The sequence below is a fragment of the Schistocerca serialis genome, chromosome 7, assembly GCF_023864345.2.
Source record: "Schistocerca serialis cubense isolate TAMUIC-IGC-003099 chromosome 7, iqSchSeri2.2, whole genome shotgun sequence".
In the NCBI taxonomy this organism is placed as follows: domain Eukaryota; kingdom Metazoa; phylum Arthropoda; class Insecta; order Orthoptera; family Acrididae; genus Schistocerca; species Schistocerca serialis.
The window spans coordinates 277,770,907-277,793,598 of NC_064644.1; the positions used below are offsets into that span (position 1 = coordinate 277,770,907).

The following is a 22,692-nucleotide window of genomic DNA, read 5'->3' on the forward strand; positions in this document are numbered from 1 at the left end:
CATGGAGGTGGAGGGAAGTTGGGACATGTTGATACAGGTGCAGAAGAATGGGTGTGGGAGGCAAGTTTACGGAAAGTGTAGAAGAGGAGTAGGTATTCAACGTGTTGAAAGAGATGGGAAAATTCGATGACTGGTACAGAAGATGACTGTGGAAAAATAGACAAATGCGAAAGGCCAGTCGGAGTGCATGGTGCTCTAGGATTTTGTGGTAGTGGTTAAATTAAGAAAAGGTGGAGGTCCACACAACATTGGGCTAGTTATGGATGAGATAGATGAGGGTCTTGTAGGTATGAAAAATAGATTTAGTCCCCACGTTCGGCTTATCAGTAGTTTGTCTATTGTGGGCGTTCTTCTGTAGGATTAATAGGTGATGATACAAGGTTAGTTTCTCATATATTGCGAGTCTCTGGTCTTTAAGTGTTTTTGTTGGGGTGATTGGGCGGTTGTGGACTGCGATGCAAAATTCTCGGGGAGGGAGAACTAGGGTAAATTTTTTCTCTGGTTCTTGCCCGAGATTTTCTGGCATTGATCGTGAAGTTTAAATAACAGTCTTCAAACACTGAATGTTAAACTTTACTTCCTGTTCATTCGAAGTCATGACTGCACTTGTTTACAAGGGTCCTCTGCAAACTGTATTACGAAAGTTAGAATACGTGTTCACGTTTAGAAGAAAAGCATTACACCACTTGAATGGAACAGACAACAGCAGTTTTTGAGGGGAGAAATATACTTGCGGAAGAAGTTGTTTATTACAGAGGATAGTGGACGGATCAAAAAGGAAATGACTTTGTTGCCTCCTTCTGGCAAGCTGTTCTTTTGCTCATGCCAACATTCTTGCTGCTATGATGCAACTTACGATCTACTACGCGCGCAAGAGCACTCAAAGATTTCCGATGGTGATATCTTAAGCGTCCCTTCAGCCAATTGTTTTAAATTGTACACTCTACACTTCACGTAATATCCCATCTAAATGTATGGGCCGGATGTTCAGCTGATACAGCTTGCTCCTCAGGTAACACTCCCTCTTGTTTATCAGCTCTATAACCTCTCTCTCTCTCTCTCTCTCTCTCTCTCCTCTATGTTCACACTTTTGGAATATTCCCAAGTAGACAAAAGGTAAGGGTAAGGATACACCTATACAAAAATTTCATAATTATTTTTAGAAGTGATACACTACTTTGATACAACAGGATTACTGTACACATGATGTTTCATTACTGTTGTTGCTTGTCTGCATGGATTCTATGTGCAAACAGATTGTGAGTTATGTCTCCTACTGTCTCTCCAACACATTCACAGTAAGAATTATTTCGCACGTGTATATCGTGAAGATGATTGGTGAATGGTCCATGATTATATCTCAAGAGAATTACGGAACTCTTAAACATTTTATTCACCTTAACCGTTTGGAACCAGGATTCTCGAGTGACTGCTCAGCTGTCTGTGTCCAAAGTGTTTCAGTTTAGTACATTTCTATAGTTGATAATCCTCTTCGTAATGGTGTCATCTGCATAATATAATATCCTGCTCGGATGGTGTAGTCTAATAGTTTGAACTGCAGCGTCATCAGCGGCGGTTTTCGTTGCCATTGATTACTTCATTATGATGCACTTGTATTTCACTTTCGTACCGTGTATCTATGTTCAGTACATGTGTGTAAACTCCTATTAAACACAGAACCATTAGTGTTTTCAGCTTTCGGTTGTTTGATTCTTACGTCGGTGCCAGGGGCTTTCCTCACCATGCAACAATATTAACAAAGAGAAGGGGAAAGAATATACACCAAGGAGATTTCTCCAAGCGAGGTGGCGCAGTAGTTAGCACACTGGACTCCATTTGAGAGGACGAGGATTCAAAACCGCGCCCGGCCCTCCTGATTTAGGTTTCCCGTAATTTCCCTAAATCGCTTAAGGCACATGCCGGGTTGGTTTCTTTGAAAGGGCACACCCGACTTGCTTTCCCATCTTTCCTTCATCCGATTTGACCGAAGATCTTGCTGTTTGGTTCCCTTCCCCAAATCAACCAACCAACCAATGGAGATTTCAACTTACAATCGAAAAACTACAAATATCCTGAGCGATTCCCAACGAGAAATGGAGAGATGTATGTTACGAATAACTGAGACTGTCAAGAAGGCAAAAAACTGCGTCGGGGAATTTACGGGTAACCAGTCTACACTGATACTATAATACGCAGATCGTCACATCATCTAAACACACACAGAGACACAGATGTGTTGCCATTAGGTCCAGTTGAACAGGGCACACACATTATTTTCAAAACCCAGATCACTAACGCAAGAAATAGATACAAGCAAATTAATTGAAATAAGTGCCCTGACAAACTTTCCTACAAAATATAAGCCAATATCAGTAATAGAAGCACTGCAGAAAAAAACTGATAGAACATAAATTTTCACAAACATTTCCTATTTAGACGCAACATCACAGAAAATTGCAAAATATTTTTGAAAACCAATATAAAAATACCTTTGTCTAGGAACACCAAACGCAGATACTACTTGCCTGACGCAGTAAACATAAATCATCCCAATAATAGCACACAGTGGTATATATAACTATCGCAGCTTACAGTTGCCCTGCATTCTACATGAGCAGAAAACAGAGGAATATACGAGTTACCGTGTAACAGTTCCCATGCATTCAAAAAAAGGAAATCGGGAAGAACTTTCCACTCACTTTACAAAAAGAGCACTCATGCTTTCAGACTTAGCCATTTTGACAAAACCACAATAGCTATGCAAATGTACCTTAACAGATAAAAACTGATATCCACAACAGCCTAACTGTACTTACATAGAAAATAATGCTAGAAACCTTGATCTACTAACAAAAATACAAATAATGGTACACAAATAAAATCTTTCGAAAACATGTTCAACGAACAAACAGAATTTATTAGCCACAATTTTTCAGCAATTTCAAAATATACTCTTTTCCAAATGAAATAAACATTTAATAGTACAACCACTTCATAACATTTAGTCACATCTGATATCTATACAAATAATGGTTTCAAAAATGGCTTCTATGTATAATTAATAATGTAACATCTTTCTAACTTCTTAGTCATAACAGCACATGTGTGTTTGTAGAAAGGTAGCATGTTGACTTGTACGGAATTGTATTCATTAATATGCGGTAGGACGCAGAGTATATTAATAGACATGCTGTATTTAAAAACCATGCAACAACTAGCGGAAACATTAATTAATTTTTTAGTATTGTATTAGTTTTGTCAAAACAGTAATCACAGTGTGCCACCTTGTAATAAACCAATATCATATCAACAAGACCAATACTAACTTTAAGTAAGAAAATGATGTACACTGATGAAGCACCCGAAAATGAAGCCCAAGGGCAAAAAATTTACCGTGAATAGAAATAAAAATCATACTTTGTGCCTTAAGGCAATTGATTTTTCATTTTATGACAGTACTATAGTCGCGGAAGCAACACTGACAGCAATGGACAAAATAATTTTTTTTTCTTTTCCTTGACCCTGAAGAATAACTCCCTTCCAAAATTTTTCTTTGATTTCCTTCCACAGAATCGGAAACTTCGGGATGGGATAAAACCTGGATCACTCCCTCTCAAATATTGCTTTCCTTTCAAGTCCTTCGACTCTCATAACTGCAGTTTCGTTTCCATTTAAGTTCCATTTATTTTATATGCGCCACCTTCAGAATTTCAAAAATGTACTCCAGTCACTATTGTCAGAAATTCTTTCAAAACATAAAAGTGCTATAACCGTATATATACACGCACAGCAGTGTGTTTCATAAGACTGTTCGGTGTTGGGCATGATTAACAAACTGCCACTGTCACAAAGTAACTTGATTTGGACGAAACTAGATATCCTGAAGGAAATAGGTCTATGACCAAAACCTGTTGCGAAATAATACCCAACGAGATCAATTTCCTTAATAATGTGCAAAAAGGCTCGTTCTTTTCTTCGTCAGGTCACAGTAATACAAAGAGGTATGCACACATTACAATCTATACACATGCACCCATGCTGTTACTGCTTGTTTCCTAATGCCTTCCATTACTTGTAGTATTGATCTTTTCTTACCTCAAGGAATCGAGTAAAAAGCTTTCTTTGTTCGTCTGCAGCCCAGTCATTTCCTTTTTGTGCCGTCCACTGTCTCCTATAATAAAATGGTTCAAATGGCTCTGAGCACTATGGTACTTAACTATTGAGGTCATCAGTTCCCTAGAAATTAGAACTACTTAAACCTAACTAACCTAAGGACATCACACACATCCATGCCTGAGGCAGGATTCGAACCTGCGACCACAACGGTCGCGCGGTTCCAGATTGTAGCGCCTAGAACCACTCGACCACCTCGGCCGGCTATCTCCTATAATCAACAACTTCTTCCGCAAGTATATTTCTTCCTTCAAAAAATTAATTTTCTAAGTGACTGATAAATATGTCACTGATAGGGTCGAAAGAGATAAAAAATGTGTAGTGATACTTCCACTGAGTGTACATACTAGAGATAAGATGACTACAGATTACATGCAATGTTTTCTTTAACATTATGTAAAAGTTTTCCATGAGTCTGATAAGTGTGTCGCAAAACTTTTAGTCGTTGACCGGCTGTGTCTCCACAAGAAGTGCCGATGTTATCACCTATATCGAACTCTTCTCAGAACGTTTTGCCAGATAAACGATGGTTTATAAGGCAAGGAAAATTTCTGTTATTGGTATGGCACGCAGCACGATGGCACTTGCGACACTGTACGTGGAGCTTCTGAGTCTGGCTTGCCTTCTGGCAGCCATCCACGGTGTCAACGGGAGAGCGGTGAACCAGTTTCCTGAAGATTTCCTATTAGGAGCAGCCACGGCCTCCTACCAGATAGAGGGCGCCTGGAACGAAGATGGTGAGCGACAAAAGTTTCAAAAATGTCTCGAGCAGGCTAGGTTTTGAGGCTCGGGATATGACAGATTAATTGCCTTACTACTCTGATGCTCCTTGGTTTTACACGTATCTTGAGGCTTATGCTGAGAGACAGTACCCACAATCTCACTTCTAACAAAAAAGTAACGCTCTTTTAAGCGAATAAAGCTACTCCCAAAAATTAGTATACAGGGTGTCCCAAGAAGAAAGGTCAATATTCAGATATATGACGGCAACTCTTATATGAAGCGGAAAAGCTTCATCTGAAAATACGAGGTATTCCTAATGGCTTTTAAAAATGAAAGACATTTAATGTCGTACCCCAATCGCTGGATTGGTCGCAGTAGTACAATTAACTGGCCACCAAGATCACCATAACAGAGCCATTAGTTATTTGTTTATGAGGTTGGATAAGTCTGAAGTGTATAGACAAAATGTGAATACTCGAGACCAACTGCTTGGCCACACGGACGCTGCTGTCCCCAACAGGAAAAGTGCAGAGGCTCTCAGAAAGGCAACACGTTTTCCCTTGAGCGTGCAAACGCACTGCAGTTGATGATGTGACATTCAGACAAGTATTGTGAACTGTAATGTGAAGTGTGTGATGATGCTTAGAGGTGAGAAAGGTTAATAATACGCATTTTTGAATTGCTTCTTTTTAAACTGCACGTTTAAGTGATTACTAACTGCTGTACATGTGCACATATATATGTTCCGGTGTGCTTAATACTCAAGGATATGAATAACAATGTACGTAAACATGTATCATCTTGGAAACCGTTCGGGATAGTGCACATATCTCCATATGAAGTTTTTCACGTCCCTGAATATTAACCATTCGTCCTTGGACACTCTTTAAAAGAGTAAGTGCTTGTGTATTTCTAGGAACCGATAAGTGATTTCTTGAATTTTTACCTTTTTCTAAGTCGTAGGAACTGGGCGAGAAGTGTCTCAATTAGAGTATGTGGGTGGATAGAGACGTGACGTTCCACGAACTGGATAGAAAAGGTTTACGCACGGAAGTTAAAATTTGTCCATAAGATCCTATGTGTCAATAATATACTACAGGAAATGAATAACACAAACGCAGACTATAATACAGTTTATTTAGCGACCGGTTTCAGTCCATGCCCATGTTCATAGTAGCTGAATATGCAATTATAACCAATGCACATCTGACTACGTTGAACACGGTCTTGGCCTGAAACCAGTCGTTAACTAGATTCTATTAAAGTCAGCATTTGTGTTATACATTTCCTACATGACATGTATGCTGATAACTACATGGACAATATACATCAATAATATGCATTGTACCACTGTATAGTGTTAACTCGTGCTTTCTGTTGTAAGCTTCCATATTTCTTTACAGGCAAAGGAGAGAACATATGGGACCACATGCTGCACGAACATCCAGAGTACGGCAACAACGGGGACAATGGAGATGTGGCCTGTGACTCGTACCACAAGTATGCCGAGGACGTGCAGGCTCTCAAGGATCTGGGGGTGAGTGCAGAAGAGAGCGAGACAAACGTAGAGCACTCTATCTCTCTGTAGTTAAACATTAATTTCTGTATGGTTCAAATGGCTCTGAGCACCATGGGACTTACTGCTGTGGTCATCAGTCCCCTAGAACCTAACTAACCTAAGGACATCACACACATCCATGCCCGAGGCAGGATTCGAACCTGCGACCGTAGCGGTCGCGCGGTTCCAGACTGTAGCGCCCAGAACCACTCGGCCACTCCGGCCGGCTTATTTCTGTAACTAGCAGATACAGAAAGTCCTGCTCCCAACAGTTGTATCAGAGAATGGTAAGCCGAAAGTTAGTCCTACTTTTCTGTTGCTCAAGGTCAAAGCCACCAATCGCACCTGGTGCCAACTGGAGTATCAACACTGAAGGGGCAATTCCCCGACAGCAGACTGTTCGCCAACGTCGCACATGAAAGCACCAACCACTTAGCTGGGTCTAGCAACCTGCCTCCACAGCCGAAAAAAACTAACGCATGAATGCACGGTTGTGCGCGGCTGAGAACTAGCTATTATGGCTACTAATGGTGGAAGACTTTCGAATGAAGGACGAGAAGTGATAGCGTACAGTTGCTCATCATCAAATTTTCTCACAAAATATTGTTTTAACCTCATAATGTCTCTGCAGTCATAGAGAGAAAGCTTGTGAGAGTCTTAATGTATTTTTTTTTTCATCATAGGCACATGTACCTACCGTTCATACCTATTGAACGAAGGATAAAGAAAATATCATATTAACGAAATTATATAACTTAGAGGGTGATTCAGCTGCCCCTAACGCTGTTGCTTTATTCAGCCAGTAAGTCTATGTTTGGTTTTGAAAAACCATGCACGAGGTTTTCATATTCTCTCGCACGCTAAGCGTCAACTATTGGTCCGACAGGAGAAAACGAACAGTAGCTTCTGTAGGAAATTGTACTTAAATCTTTACTGTGGTACGTTTTCACTAGAGGCTGTCTTTTTGGGATTTTCAACAAAAATGTACAAAAGTGAGCTACAAACACACCTCAGCCCCTACACTCATCTCTCATTAATATGCTGTTCGCGGCTCACCCTCCTACCAACGTACACAGTAATTCCAAGTAACCAAACTATTCCCGATATTCGACCGTTTTTTGGTCTCTATTGATCGGGCTATTACGCCTCTAGCATAGCCAGCTCCTTCGTTAACATTAATAATTGAAACGTGCCCGTGGGTGTAATGAAAGATAAACGACTTTAATACGTTACGCGCCGGCCGTGGTGGCCACGCGGTTCTAGGCGCTTCAGTCCGGAACCGCGCTACTGCTACGGTCGTAGGTTCGAATCCTGCCTCGGGCATGGATGTGTGTGATGTCCTTTAGGTTAGTTAGGTTTAAGTAGTTCTAAGTTATAGAGGGCTGATGACCTCAGATGTTAAGTCCCATAGTGCTCAGAGCCATTTGAACCAATACGTTACGCTAAAACTGATTACTGTGACGACTAAATCTAAACTTAACCGTTGCAACCATAGTAGTTTCAGAGCAAAAGTCCTGAAGATTGTGATGATTTAATTGTCTATTTTACGTTGTTAAAATTTGCAAAACTGTGAGATAAAATTTACACAAATGTCAATTTTACAATTTGGAATTTCTCCACAATGCCGGTGGCGTAATAACGCCAGTCAATGAAGACCAAAGAAAGTTGGATTATGATGGGAAAATAATTCTTGCAGTCACAAGTTTTTGTAGTGTGGTAGGAGGGAGTGCGATTAGAAAGTCCTGTTCAATTTTCTGTAGGACTTATAGTTTGCGCGTAGCGAACGAGAGAATATGAAAATCTCGCCCGTGGTTTCTGAAGGTCAGATACACAGTTCTGGTTGCATAAAACGTCAGTAGGGGCAGCTGAATGACCCTGTATGTTTGGAAAAGAAATTCCTTCCTGGCATCTTAGGTAACCACGTAATCAAGGTTGTTGATAAGTAAAAAAAAAATCAGAAATTTATTTTCATCTACAAGGCAACACTAAAAAAGGCAAAACCACCGTGGAAGGAAATTCTTAGACTATTGAAGTCCCGAATCTTCAAGATGAATACAGTGTACAACGCATAGTTACACAATCGCATCACAGCACTGAAGTTGTCCTGAAATCCAATTTTACTTAACGGTCATGTTATTTGATATTATGAACACAAAGTACACTAGTTAATTATACGAACAAGTTCGTTAGGCTTTTGAGAAACTGTGAACTGTTGGTAGCCAATGTTACTGATACAGTGCTGAAAATAGGTGTTACTGGGTACTGGATACATCCCTGGACAAAGTTTTTCTTTTTTAATTTTGTTTGTATATTAATCTCTTTCCTAGAGTTTATTCTAATAGGTGGGCTGTTTGTTTGAAAAACCTGTGTGTTCTGTATGACAAATTACATTTAAGATATTATTTACTGGACAGCCGTCTTAAGTATTCTCATTTCACTGAACAGGTCTCTGCACGATGTTCTTTACTACGCACCGCAAGTAATTCGTATTACACGTTTTTGGATTCGGGAAATTTTAGCTTGGTATGATGACTTACTCTCAAATTAGAGTCTCGTATGGTATTACGGAATTAAAATAACCAAATTGCACCATGTGATTCTCGCAGCTATCCCGGCGTACTGAATATTCGAAGAGGTTTCGGGATGGCAGTCGGTTGACTTCGTGCCACAGTATTTCGGCTGGCAATCGTCCAGCTATCTTCACGTGAGTGTCCGCCACTGGAGACTGCAAGTTACCGGCGTCAGCTTTATTGCAAAAACCGGCGCGGAAACGCACGGGCATTGGCGGCCGTCACAGGAGCGTCCTGTATCGAAATCCGCACCCTCTGCAAATACTGTTCTTCCTGTGGCGTGTAGGCGGATGCGTAAAGGTGAACCTACATGTTCGCCCTCTGTCGGATTGCGTGCAAAGCGTCTCTAAAACCAGACGTCAGATGTCGCCAACCTTGGGACCAGTCGATCTCTTTAATCAACACCGTACACAAGATGTAAAAGGGCAGTGCTTTGGCGGAGATGTCATTTGTATTAAGGTGATTTATGTGAAATGGTTTCTAATGTGATTATACCCACACGACGTGCATTAACAGACTTTGAACATAGAATGCTGGTCAGAGATAGATGCATGGGACATTCCATTTTGGAAATCGTTAGGAAATTCAACACCCCGAGATCGACAGTGTCATGAGTGGGCCGAGACTACCAAATTTCCGTCATTACTTCTCGCCACAGACAACGTGGTGACTGACTGCCTCCAGTTAACGACCGAGAGCAGCAGCGTGTGCTCAGGGTTGTCAGTGCTAACAGACAAGCAACAATGCGTGAAGTAACCGTAGAAATCAATGTGGTACGTACGTCTAACGAATCCTTTAGTACAGTGCTGCGAAATTTGATGGCTGTGGCAGCAGACAACCGACGCGAGTGCCTTTGCTAACAGCGCGACATCGCCTGCAGTGCCTCTTCTGAACTCGACGCGATATCGGTTGGACACAAGACGGCTGGAAAACCGTGGAATGGTCAGATTTTTAATTAGTAAGAGATGATGGTAGGTTTCGAGCATGGTGCAGACCCTACGAAGCCATTGACACAAGTTGTCAAATAGGCCCTGCCCAAGGTGGTGGTGCCTCCACAATGGTGTGGGCGGTGTTTACTTGGAATGGACTGAATCCTTTGATCCAAATAAACCGATCATTGACTGGAAATGGTTATTTGCAGCAAGTCATGGACTTTATGTTCCCAAGCAACCATAGAATTCTTGTGGATGACAATGCGCCGTGTCACCAGGCCACAATTGTTCGCGTTTGGTTTGACGAATATTCTGAACAGCTCGAGCGTGTATTTTGGCCACCCATATAGCCCGACACGAATTCCATCGAGCATTTATGGCCCATAAACGCGATGTCAGTTCGTGCACAAACTTGTAATCGGCAATTCTTTCGCGATTATGATCGGCTGTAGAGGCAGCGTGGCTCGACATCTTTGCATAGGCCTTCCAGTGACTTACTCCGTCCATGCTACCTCGAGCTGCTGCACTACGCCGTTCAAAAGAAGGTCCGACACGAGAATAGGAGGTACCCCACATATTTGTCATCTCAGTGTATATCAGTCAGGGTTCATAAACCGTAATACTGTGCTGAATCATCTCTATCAGAGAAGTCACTACGATTTCTGCTGTTCGAATCCAGGCTCACTTCAGGAGAAAGGATATGACCCTCGATTTGATAGATCGTGTGAGCTAAACTATGACTTTGGAGAAAGTGTAATGGTGACTTATGATCAAAGTAGCAACTACGTACTCGCAACAGACACTTTGTGCCCAGAGCGCAGAGATATAGGGAGCACCAAATACGTAGAAGTCGCAGTTTAGAAACCAATATTGCGAAAGAATATTTACTTTATCGACATAAATTACTTTCAGATCATGTACAACTCATTGCATCTGTTCGGTGTGACGATATCCATTCTCAGTGCATGGATTACGACGGACCAAAAAATGTTATCTCACACTTTCTAACATCCCAATTTTGTGCTGAATGATGAGTTCAGCTTTGAATCTACTAAGTAATTTATTTTAAGTTTATGCTGAAGTTTCATACACCTATAACTTTACATAAGCCTTTTACAAAATGTACAGTAGCCAGATCTGACGACAAGACATGAGCTCCCCTTCTAGTCCATCGTTGCAGGTACCTATTATATAGGGGCTCATTCACATATACATCAACGTGGAGTGGCGTAGTGTCTCTTTGATGCAATATCCTCAAGCGGAAAACAAGAGGCCCGGTTTCAAACATCTTTGTCAGCACGACACGAACGGACTGCGGGTAATGGGTGCTATCTAAACCATTTGTCGAAATCATGCAGGATCCTGTTAACTGATTTCCTAAAGCTGACTCTGAACGCCACTGATCTAATTGAAACTCCATCAAGAAATATATTCGATATCGTTTAACTACACATATCTGGCTTTTTGTAGTGCAGCCACCAGGCTCAGATCTGTTGGAAAACATAAATCTCACGTAACGATCCCGACGCTAAATTTCCTAAAATTCTGTTACATATTTAGGGTACAGACAGTAGTTTAGGTCGTGTACCATCTGTTAATGATATATGAGTGGGACAAAGTGTGATGGGATGTGTGGAATGACGGAACCTGAAGATGGTTGACTAAGTATCCTCCACCACACACAGTATGGCTGTCCCCGGAGTGGATGTTTTCACTTATGCCATTCTCAAATACTTGAGCAACATCATTTATTTGCTCCAATCTGATACATGTAATACTTCTCTGTTAAGATAAAACAATTTGTTTTTAATAGAAAATGATGTAGATCTTTGTTGTAAGCCACATGATGTTCAACAGATACGTAACGCTGATTACTTCCCCCTCGGCTTCTCGTAGCATCACTTACATTGAGCTCTACTATTTGTTGCAGGCAAAGGTCTACCGTTTCTCCATCTCATGGTCTCGTATACTGCCTACTGGGGACCTGGACGTGATTAATCAGGCAGGGATTGATTACTACAACAATCTCATCAATCTGTTGCTGGAGAAAGGCATCGAACCAATGGTATGAGTCTACGAAACATACTGAGCTAATTGTGTAATTAGTCATTAAAATGTTTATTTAGTTATCCTTTAAATTTTAACGTGCAAGTAATACATATTACTACACCGGTTGATTTTTTTCTGATTTCCATTTATTGTTTTATCCCTTTCTTGATCGTTCTTCACATAAAGCTAGAAGGTATTCAACATATTCTTGTCGGATTTGTTATCAACGTTGTGCGTTCAGTCCGTAACGTCCCTCCGGTTTGTTCCATGATACTTTTGTTTCTTTTCAATTTATCATGGTGATACCCATCATACATCCTCTGTTGCTGGCTGAGCAGTCTTCACATTCCAATGACTTACGGAGAAAATCCCATATCTCACTATTGTAAGTTTTCCTTTACAGAGGCGTTCGAAATTTAGCTTTGATAACCAAAATCAATACACCACTTCAAGACAGTTTTACTCAACTTCTTTATTTCAAATCCTACATTCACTCTCTATCTTCAACTACCCTATACCCAAAATTCATTTACTGGTTCCATAAGTATTGATGTTTTGTTTAAGCATTATATCAGTCTCACTGTGATTGATCTTCAAATCTATTTTAAATTTGTTTTGTTTAATACTTGTATTTATTTAAGTTTACCTGCGCTAAAAACAAAATCTCTCCTGGTGTACAGAAAAGAAGGTGCTTCCCACTGTGCTGTTAACAAATATTCCCTCTTCGTTTTCCGAGATGATGTGTCTGAAATCTTCCTCCACGAAGACCGACAATGGTTTTTGCACTATGGATACTCTTTGCCGGAATCCTGAGTTAATTTTCAATTTTTGACTTGACTAATTTAGTTTAATTAGTCGAATTTCACTGTCGTAATTCAGTGTAGTAACTTATGTTGTATCAACGGCTGTCATTAAGTTTTCGTTTAAAGTATATTCTAGAAATTTATGAAGTCGATAATCTAGCTATCGCTGTGTATCACATCGGTCTTTCTCTTGCAGGTGACGATGTACCACTGGGACCTTCCGCAAGCTCTGCAGTACTTAGGAGGCTGGCCCAACCCCATCCTCGCAGACTACTTCCTCGAATACGCCAGGGTGCTCTTTGAAAACTTCGGTGACAGAGTGAGTTCATCTGTACTCAAAACCTTTTCTTCTTCTTTACCACAGGTGGTTTCACAAGATCAGTCATTCAAAACTGGAGCTGAGATATTCATAATATGAATGTAGTCGACAGTATTAACGACAGAAGTAAGGCAGGTGGGACAACATTCTTCCTACCATTACGTTTTCGTCATTACAAAAATTCCAGAGGTGATTTAGGTCTCCAGTCGTGGGCCTTTCAATGACGAAAAATTCGTAAGGAGAAATTGTGAGGAGCCGGACGAACTAACATTCTGTTTAAAATTTGGGACATCAAGTTGATAGAAATACTGAAAAGGGAGCTAGCGTAATGGACGATGGATGGACTGAAGTGCGGGTAGGAGTTGATATACCATGAAATACGAGGAACGCAAGGTGCTGTTCGAATACGCATCAGTGAATTCGGATGGGAAGATGAGGAGAAGTTGTGGACTGGAGCCATTGGGGTAAAAATTATTCTATCACTGAGAAAGATATGTCATCATCACTGTTATTAGAGAAATAGGAATAGGAATGAACAAATCAACTGCGGAAACCGTAGAAGGCAGCACATAAATTTTATGATACTGTTATTCGGGAGATGCTCAGGAAAACAGATGGTTTCATTTATCTGATGTAGAAACATTTTATAAGACGACAAATATGTACAGGTTGTGTTTCTAACACCAATACAAGCAATATAAAGTTGGAAAAATTCTACCTTTGAGACTCATATTACATTAATTTTTGATAGGTGCATTGTGCTTCGAAAGAAACAAATGTTTCCAACCACTTCACCGGAGCTCTAAGAGCTCTGTATCGAAAGTTCCCAGCTACAAGAAATACAAAACATTTCTTGATTTAAATTAAATGAGGGAAGATATACTAACTCCTTAATATTTATATAAAATGAAAAATACAGTATGGTGGACGTTGAATAGTATTAATTCATTAAACTGTTTTCTTCTGAGAAGCCCATCATCTGACTGATGTAAGCCGGAAACCGGTCAGCAAAATAAATTCATACTGTAGAACATCAAAACAATAATGTGTTTCAGTTCTAAATTATGAAGTTGTTCTACATCGAAGCGACGGGAGAGTCAGTTTAACATAATCTCTATTCATTGATCGTCATATTTCCATTCACAAAAATTATTCTATATAGCATTCTGACAGCTGAAACGTGTACATTAGAAAGGCTGATAAACTATAAAAGCATCAAAATAGCTGAAAAACTTTGCCTTCATATGTTTGTGATTCAATATACTAAAGACAATAAAATAAATAAAACCGGAATGGACAAATCGCTGAAGTTCTGTAAGATTTGAACAACGTTTTCACTACAGTAGTGGTCGAACGTTAGATCTACTCTGATAGAGGAAATTAAAAAGAAGTTCCTGCGGAAACTGTAACACGTTAACGATTATGTAGGCCACAAGCAAAACATATACATGTTGACGAAATGTGTAAGTTGCTCTACAAATAATTAAAGGGCGGAGTGCATTCTCTTCTCAACGATTTACGATACGACTGCATGAGAGTGCAAAGGGGGTATGACTTTAATTAAATATCAGTACAGCGAAAAACTAGCGAAAGCTGCAAATTTCACTTTTTAATTTACTCGATGGCTAGTTTCGAGCCAGGGCCCTTTTCCAAATCATCCTTCAGAAAACCAAAGTTATACTCTTGATCAATACAGGTATTACCAAATTTTTAAGCATATGCCAAAAATACAGAACATATCGTTTCAAGACTTCCGTAACAGATAGTCGATATGATATTTCTTAAAATTCAAAAATCATGTAAAAATACATGCGTGTTATGAAGAATTTTTAATCTAAATCAGGATTTGTCTGATGACATTGTTTTTTATGACAGATACGTTGATAATGTTATCATGATTGTTTACATTTTTAATTTATTTAGTGAGGAACTTCCGATGATTAAGTGCAAGTTGGAAGTTGAAGTGGATAGTAAACTGAATTTTCTGGATTTGCTTATTACTGGAAGTCATCAGACCCTTAGTTCCTCAATTTTTAGGAAGCCAACGCAGTCTGATGCTATAATATGCAATGATTTTAATTATCCCATTAGATACAAGGTAGACTACTTTCGTTCTATGTGTAGTACGACTGTCGAGTTTGCCTCTAAATGAGGACAAAGTTAATAAACAGTTAAATATTTTGAAGCAGGTTGCGGTGGCAAATGGCTATAAGCAATTTCTGGTTTTCGGTTTGTACAGATAGCAGAGGCAGATGAAACTACCACGGACAGATGATATCAAAAAGTACCTAATATTCCAAAATAGGGGACCAATCGCTAAAAGGTTGGGCCTCTCCCTCCCAAAAGAATTTGGGGTATGATTCCTTATGAGTGGGCAGCTGAAGTATAAGTTGGAACATAGGCTCGGAAGCCGGAGAGGGGGTCACGAGGGTGGTAAATACAATTAATCAGGCGTATGTTAATGGCAATGAGGATCCTGTCAATCATTTTATATTGGACAAATGGGTAGAAGTTTCGTCACCCGTTTTGAAGAACATGTGGGTCCTTCTGCTAGACCGCTTTTGGACAGCGTTTAAAGAATGAGGGTCATCGGCCTGGTACTTCTAGAAAACACACTGGAGGTTTTGAAGAGATTGAAAAAACTAGCCAACCAGTTGCAAAACAAACAATTACTAGCCATTGGTTAATGTTTAGATATTTCTAAAACCATCTTCTTCGGAAGGAGTGGACCTTGTTACATCACGTGATGGTACATGAGATTAGCCAAGCGGCTCTTGTCATATATAAAATTGACAAAAGAAGAATTATCTCAAGCCATGGCTTTAGATAGCAGCCAGATTACATTTAGCGTACTAGTACTTTGTAAATGCCCACTGGTAGAGGGTCTTGTCAAAATAAAATTGTAACAAGAGTAACAAGGATAAAATATTAGCATAAGTTACGTGACCATCATGCCAGAAATTAAGGCCAACAGTTTGCTGCAGCATGCTGGAAGTTTTCAAATAAATATCTTCACGGTTTTATTTTATTTTCCTAGTAATGAATTAGATATGTCAGGATAGTCAATAGATCATTTTACTCTATGGGTTTGTGTGCCTTCATCTAGTTGAATTTCATAAAACACGGGACTGTTATTGTTGTGTTGCTCGTGATCCTCCATAATCTTGTCAGCGAAGCAATGTAAGGTGTGAGTAGTAATTATGTGATCATCAGATTTACAGTCACAGAGAAAGCCATAACTTTTTGTTAGAAATAAATGCCTTTTCCGTTACGGACACCAACGTAATCGAGGAGAGCTACATAACCTTGGCAGAAATAAAAAACTGAACAGAACACACTGAAATCTATAAAGGCAAGAGAATTTCTGTCACTAGTTTCGCCTGCCGTACCTAAACGTGCCGTGGATCTTGCAAGGACTAGGGCGATTAAGATACAGACAGATAATTTACCTTTAGCAAGTTGAACTGCTCTCATAAGAGTTACTAAAGCAGGGTGTCTTCATAAGAAAAAAACGCTTCGCCTGTTTGATGTAGAGTTGCAATGGCACGTCTATATTGCTCATGTACAGTATGATAACAGAATATCGAGACGTACGCCGAAAAACAAAACCCGTATTGAATTGGAGCACAGCAGAAAGGCGAAAGTGCCTCACAAGCAGCGAAAAATCTTGGCCCACCTATTGTTTTGTCAGAACATAGATAAACCTATTTCATGATACAGTGTCAACAACAGTGTATGCTACCAACTTTACAAAGCATACTTTTTGGTCACCCTGAAGAAGACGGCTGCAAAACGATTGACACATGTTTGATAGTGACTGTGTTTCAGAACAACACGATGCAATGATCAAAAAGATTCTAAACAAATTATCACTGGCCCTGGAAACCTTCACACTTCCACTGCTTAAGATTCCTTGACTGCATGCTACTGAACACATGCCTTACTGCCATTTTTTTTTTTTTACTAGAGTTATCAGTCTGGTAACAGGTTTGACGCGGCCCACCACATCTGTCCCTCCTGTCCAACCTCTTCATATTAGACTAGGACTTGCATTCCACACCCTCCGTTATCCATTGGATGTAATCCAACCTATATCTTCCCTACAGTTTCCACTTTGTACTGTTCCTATTATTACAACGGAAGTTATACCCAGTTTTTCTAACACATGTCCTGTAATCCTGTTCCTTGTTGTTCTTAGTGTCCTTCGTATCTTCCTTTCCTCGACAATTCTGCAGAAAATTTCCTCTCTTTTATCTAGTCAGTCGAAATTCCATCCTCTGTTCCGTAGAACCAAGTCTCTAACGCATCTGTTCTCATTTCGCCGGTTTTCTTACTGACCGTGATTCAGTTCCATACAGCGCTGTGCTCTTAACGTGCAGCCTCTAATCACCGGTTCATTCCTTCTACATCCAAAAGGAAGTCCTCCTCCATCTTCTTAGTGGCCACGGTAGTCCTGCGGGTCTCTTAGGCAGCTTCTATCATCCGCTGTTGTGCAAGCTCGAAACGCTTTTCGTCCGCTTTGCTGCAGCAGTTGTAAAAGGCTGGCCCGAGCTCAAGTTTGAGCTCGTTGACGATTTCCATAATTCCGGTTAGACCGTCATTGAAGCTACATACCGATTATTTTGTTCCGGCAGTGAATGGTTGCTGGAGACACTTCATCACAAATTCCCTTGCAGTCCGACAATGCGGTTTCTATGAACAGAAGACGAACATTGCAATAAAGTAGACACCCCAGAGAACATTTTAAGCCGAAAAGAGAATATTGATTGTTTGACATATTCATACAGGACCACTCCCTTAATGCAACAACTTCCATGTGTTCTGTATACTCATATCGTTAATCGTAGCTAATTTTTCCTCCTTCTAAGGCCAGTTTTTCATTCTCAGGCTAAGAGAGTGCCTCGAACTCTGACCACTTCTCCTCTCATTTTGACAAGGCTATTGGCAGACGGAGAATGACGGCTTTCTCCGACGTCTTCGGCCGATATAGTGACAATTTTTATCCAGAATTTAAGCAGAGCCTGGGATCGAAGCTGGGACACTGGACGTTTTGATTCGTAGCCGAAGACAGTGTTCCTTGACTGCAGTGAAACCCTTTTATGCTTAGCCACATGTTAAGTATATTAATGCGAAGACATCATCACGAACATTTAACTATAGTGAAAAGAGTGATATTCACTACAAGTGCTCTCTGGATGTCTTAGTGGACGACCCAAAATCGCAGGGAAGTAGAATGAAGGATAGAAAAGTCAGCATGCGTCGTAATGTTATCTATCTATATTATTGCATTGCAAAATTGGATTCCAGTTCAATACCTTGAATATTGTCGGCATTCTGGGATCCGTACGAGATAGGATTGGTAGAGGAAATGAAGAAGATATAAAGAAGAGCAGCACGATTCGTAGCAGGTTCATTAAGTAAGTTCGAAAGCGTCGCGGAGATGCCCAACAAACTGCTGTAGCACACTCTCGGAGAGAGACATTCAACATTCGATATGGTTTGCCTTTGAGGTTCCGAGTGTGTACTTTCCTAGAAGTCAACCAGTATGTTTCTTCGTCCTACGTATAACTCGGGAAAAGACTATGAAGGCAAAATTAGAGAGATTCGAGCCCACACATAGGCAATCGTTCTTCGCACGAGAAATCCTTACTGGGGCAGGAAAAGAGGGAAGTGACACTGAAACACAATGTACCCTCCGCCACAAACCGTAATGTGGCTTGCGGAGTGTAGATACAGATGTATATGTAGATGAATGTGAGTTCTTTAACCATTCCTGGTACAATTTAATACGGGATAATCCGTTATATTAGAATCCCAGCAGCGCTGAAATCTATCATTTTTGCGCCTGAAGTTCTTCTAGTTTCGTTTGAGCCGTTGGAGGTCGGTAGTAGTGAATGCAAGCAGCCTGTCACACTTACATACTCTAAACACAATTGATTTTACAAGCTATTCGACGCTTTGTAGGTTTACGACACCAGAGGACGACACTTGCGATGGTAATAGCTCACATTGTTCAGTACAGGTGCAGGAGAAGCTAAATTACCAATAAATAATCAAAAATTCATAAATAAAAGGAATGGAAAATTATCTTCCCTGGTTACAAAAAAATGTGGCACCTGTTTTATACTCGAATGCCGACACAGCGAGTGCATAATTCAGGCGTATAGATCCACATGTTAACATTTATGTGAAGGTCGCCTCGTCAGATGGTTGTACAACAGAAGAAATAGATCAATTCGTTCAAGTCAATTATTAATTTATTGATTGAAATGTAATATGATTCACTGATCAAAGGAAACTCTCAGCGACAGTTCACTATGTCATGGATAATGGAATTACTCCACACGGAATTACAAGCAGAAAGAAACTAGTCTTTAAAAAAAAATTGTCGTGGCATTGACTTCACTCAATAAAAGGTGACGACACATGAATGCTCTTGGAAGACTACCACCAAACAAGCCAATAACCTTTCAAAGTCTGACCAGCTCACAAATGCAGTAATACTGGAGAAGGTCGACCCATAATCGAAGTCCAAGAAATCCGCTATAAAAAGGAAATTCACGTCGTAAAATAAACCCGCAAATAATGAGATGCTCAGAGGAAAAGCAGGGTAAATGCAAACCGATACACTTACTCCAAAAGAACAGCGAAAGACGCTGGGACGGACACGTTTCTATATCTCCGAAACAAAACATCCACCGAATTGTGAACACCATGTCCCCGAACACAACTGACTGTCCTATGAGAGTCACTCCAAAAGAAATGCACACTATTTTCGTAAAAATACAGTTTTCATTCTGCACGTGTGAAAGTTGTACAGTGTGTAGATATATCCTTCCCGCTTGTTTTCAAACTTAGTTCAACCTGTTCCTGTGTCTTCAAGATGGTTGCTACACTTCACGTTCGTCAGAAACAACGTGCTGTCATAGAATTCCCGTGCTGTGAAAACGAGACAGTGGGAAATATCCATAAGAGGTTGAAAAAGGTGTATGGAGATGCTGCTGTCGAGTGCGGTACAGTTAGTCGGTGGACAAGCAGGTTACGTGATGAAAGCTGGCACGGCCATATTGAGGATTGTCCTCGCAGCAGTAGGCCTCGTACTGCACACACTCAAGACGATGTGTAGAGGGTTAATGAATTTGTGACTGCTGACAGAGGCATCACAGTGAACGAATTGTCACGCTACGTTGGGATAAGGGAAGTAGTGTTTGCAGAATACTGAAAGTGTTGGCGTTAAAAAAGGTTTGTGCCAGGTGGGTTCCCAGTATGTGGACAGTGGCTCACGAAGAAACAGTAAAAACGGTATGCAGCGAACTTTTGGAACAGTACGAGAATGGTGGAGATGAATTTCTTCGGAGAATTGTGACAGGTGATGAAACATTTCTCCATCATTTTTCACCAGAGACGAAGAGGCAATCAATGGAGTTGCATCATGCAACTTCACCCAAGAAAAAAAAAAACTCTACACCACACCTTCTGCTGGAAAAGTTATGGCTACGATGTTTTTCGATTCCAAAGTACTCTTGCTTGTGGACATCATGCCACGTGGGACCACCATAAATTCTGATGCATATGTGACTACACTGAAGAAACTTCAAGCTCGACTGAGTCGTGTTCGACCACATCGGCAAAAGCAGGGTGTTTTGCTGTTGCACGACAATGCACGGCCACATGTCACCCTAAAAACCTACGGAAGCGATCACAAAACTCGGATAGACAACACTGAAACACCCGCCTTACAGTCCTGGCCTGGCTCCATGTGACTATCATCTCTTTGGGAAATTGAAAGACTCTCTTCGTGGAACAAGGTTTGAAGATGATGACTCCCTTGTGCCCGCTGCCAAACAGTGGCTCCAACATGTTGGTCCAGAATTTTACCATGCGGGTATATAGGCGCTGGTTCCAAGATGGCGTAAGGCCGTTGAGAAGGACGTAAATTACGTGGAGAAATGAAAATATTGTTCCTAAAGGATGTATCTACACACGGTAAAACTTTGAAACATGTAGAATGAAAGATGGATTTTTATCCTCACCGCTCCTGTACGCTACCGGAGGAGGGGTCGAATTCCGAGTTCTGCCACCATGGTAGCCGAGAATTTCTCGTCAAATTCAGAATTGCAGGTGACGCCCCAGAATTTTCTCCAAAGATGCTTGTTGTATTTCTGCAAACTGATTTGAAGTTGGTGGTGGACGGGCTTTAATCCCGATTGGCTAAAATTCGTCTGATGCAAAATGTAGCTCGTTCCCTCGTTGTGTACAGTAATATGGCGGTGTCTCTTTCCTTGTGATTGCTTCTAGGATATCCCGAAGGTGTTTCCGGCTACCAACCAGGGACCACTTGTATTTGTCACAGCTCTGAGGACACGCCTTATGGTACCCTCGTCTGTGAGCGCCATTACTGGCACCAGCATCCTTATGCGGCTCTAGTCTCCTTGGAGGAATGCAGGGTAACGTCCCAAAAATCCGCTCCTCGGCCACCCAAAGTCCAAAGTTTGAACTCGGTCTCTCTCACCACGTTAGTGCAATAAGGAATTTAAAGAGCTCAATACTCCAGACTTCACAAGCCCTGTTCCTCCATCCAGAAAATTTCCGATAATTCAATAGCTATGACTATACTTATGGTCGCTTAGTGACATGTGACTAACCATTTACGTAACTGCGTGTCTCATAGTTCGTTAGGTGACTACGGCCACGCCCACTTTAAAGGACACCTGATGTTGTAGGAATTGGAATTAAGATGGGCTAGTGACAAGCATGATATTTTTTGGCAGATTCAAAACCTCAAAAGCAACTTGCTACCCATTTGCCTCTGCTAATACTGTTTTCACGTTATCGTTCCATTTCATATCGCTTTATTAGCTAAAATACTGTATTTTGGCATCTTTAAACGGGTGCTTAAGAGTTGTATAAGATCTACGCCGTGTCTTGACTGTGTAATGTCGAATGCATTTTAATAACGCAGGCGTGATGGTGAGTTGCAATCCGCTGCTCCAGTTTCATAATTAGGAGCACGCCCAAACTCTTAAAATATGTTCATATTTTTAGAAATTGGTTCTTATTCATATTTGTGCAGAATTTAGTCACTGAAATATACAATGTAAGAGACATCCTATTTATAGGTTACGTAGGAAATATTTGTCGCACTTTACGGATAACTAAATATCTGTAGATATTTTACTAAGCAAGATGCTTGTGCCGAAAGTGTAGGCTACTTAATTAGGAAATGGATTTTTGTCTATGGCGATGGGACCGTCTGCCGACACGTTCGCTCTGATGTTGTTTAATAGCGGTTAAGTAAACACGTCACTGTATTGACAATATAAACGGAATATTAATAATGTAGCCCTACTTCAGTAGTTGGGTTATTTATTACAGGGAATGCCTGACGTGATTATAACGGGAATACGGTGTATCGCATTTTTCACGTGATACCACACGAATAAAACAGGGAGCTTAGCAGCACTACACAAAAACATTTCTTCGGAGACACACTTCAGTAGCACTAAGAATGTACGCAAAGTATGATACAACCACAAATGTATAAATGCAATTAAAAATAATCAAT

At 40.6% G+C, this 22,692-nt stretch overlaps 1 protein-coding gene across 1 annotated transcript in view; it reads left to right on the plus strand.

The window, feature by feature from the left end:
- The first annotated feature begins 4,750 nt into the window (after positions 1 to 4,750).
- LOC126413014 (myrosinase 1-like) overlaps positions 4,751 to 22,692 on the plus strand; it is a 63,338-nt gene continuing 45,396 nt past the window's right edge. Inside the window, exons 1-4 of the mRNA XM_050082907.1 lie at positions 4,751 to 4,910; positions 6,300 to 6,433; positions 11,887 to 12,021; positions 13,005 to 13,127. Of these exons, the coding sequence (XP_049938864.1) occupies positions 4,751 to 4,910; positions 6,300 to 6,433; positions 11,887 to 12,021; positions 13,005 to 13,127 (552 nt within the window). The remainder of the gene's footprint in view (positions 4,911 to 6,299; positions 6,434 to 11,886; positions 12,022 to 13,004; positions 13,128 to 22,692) is intronic.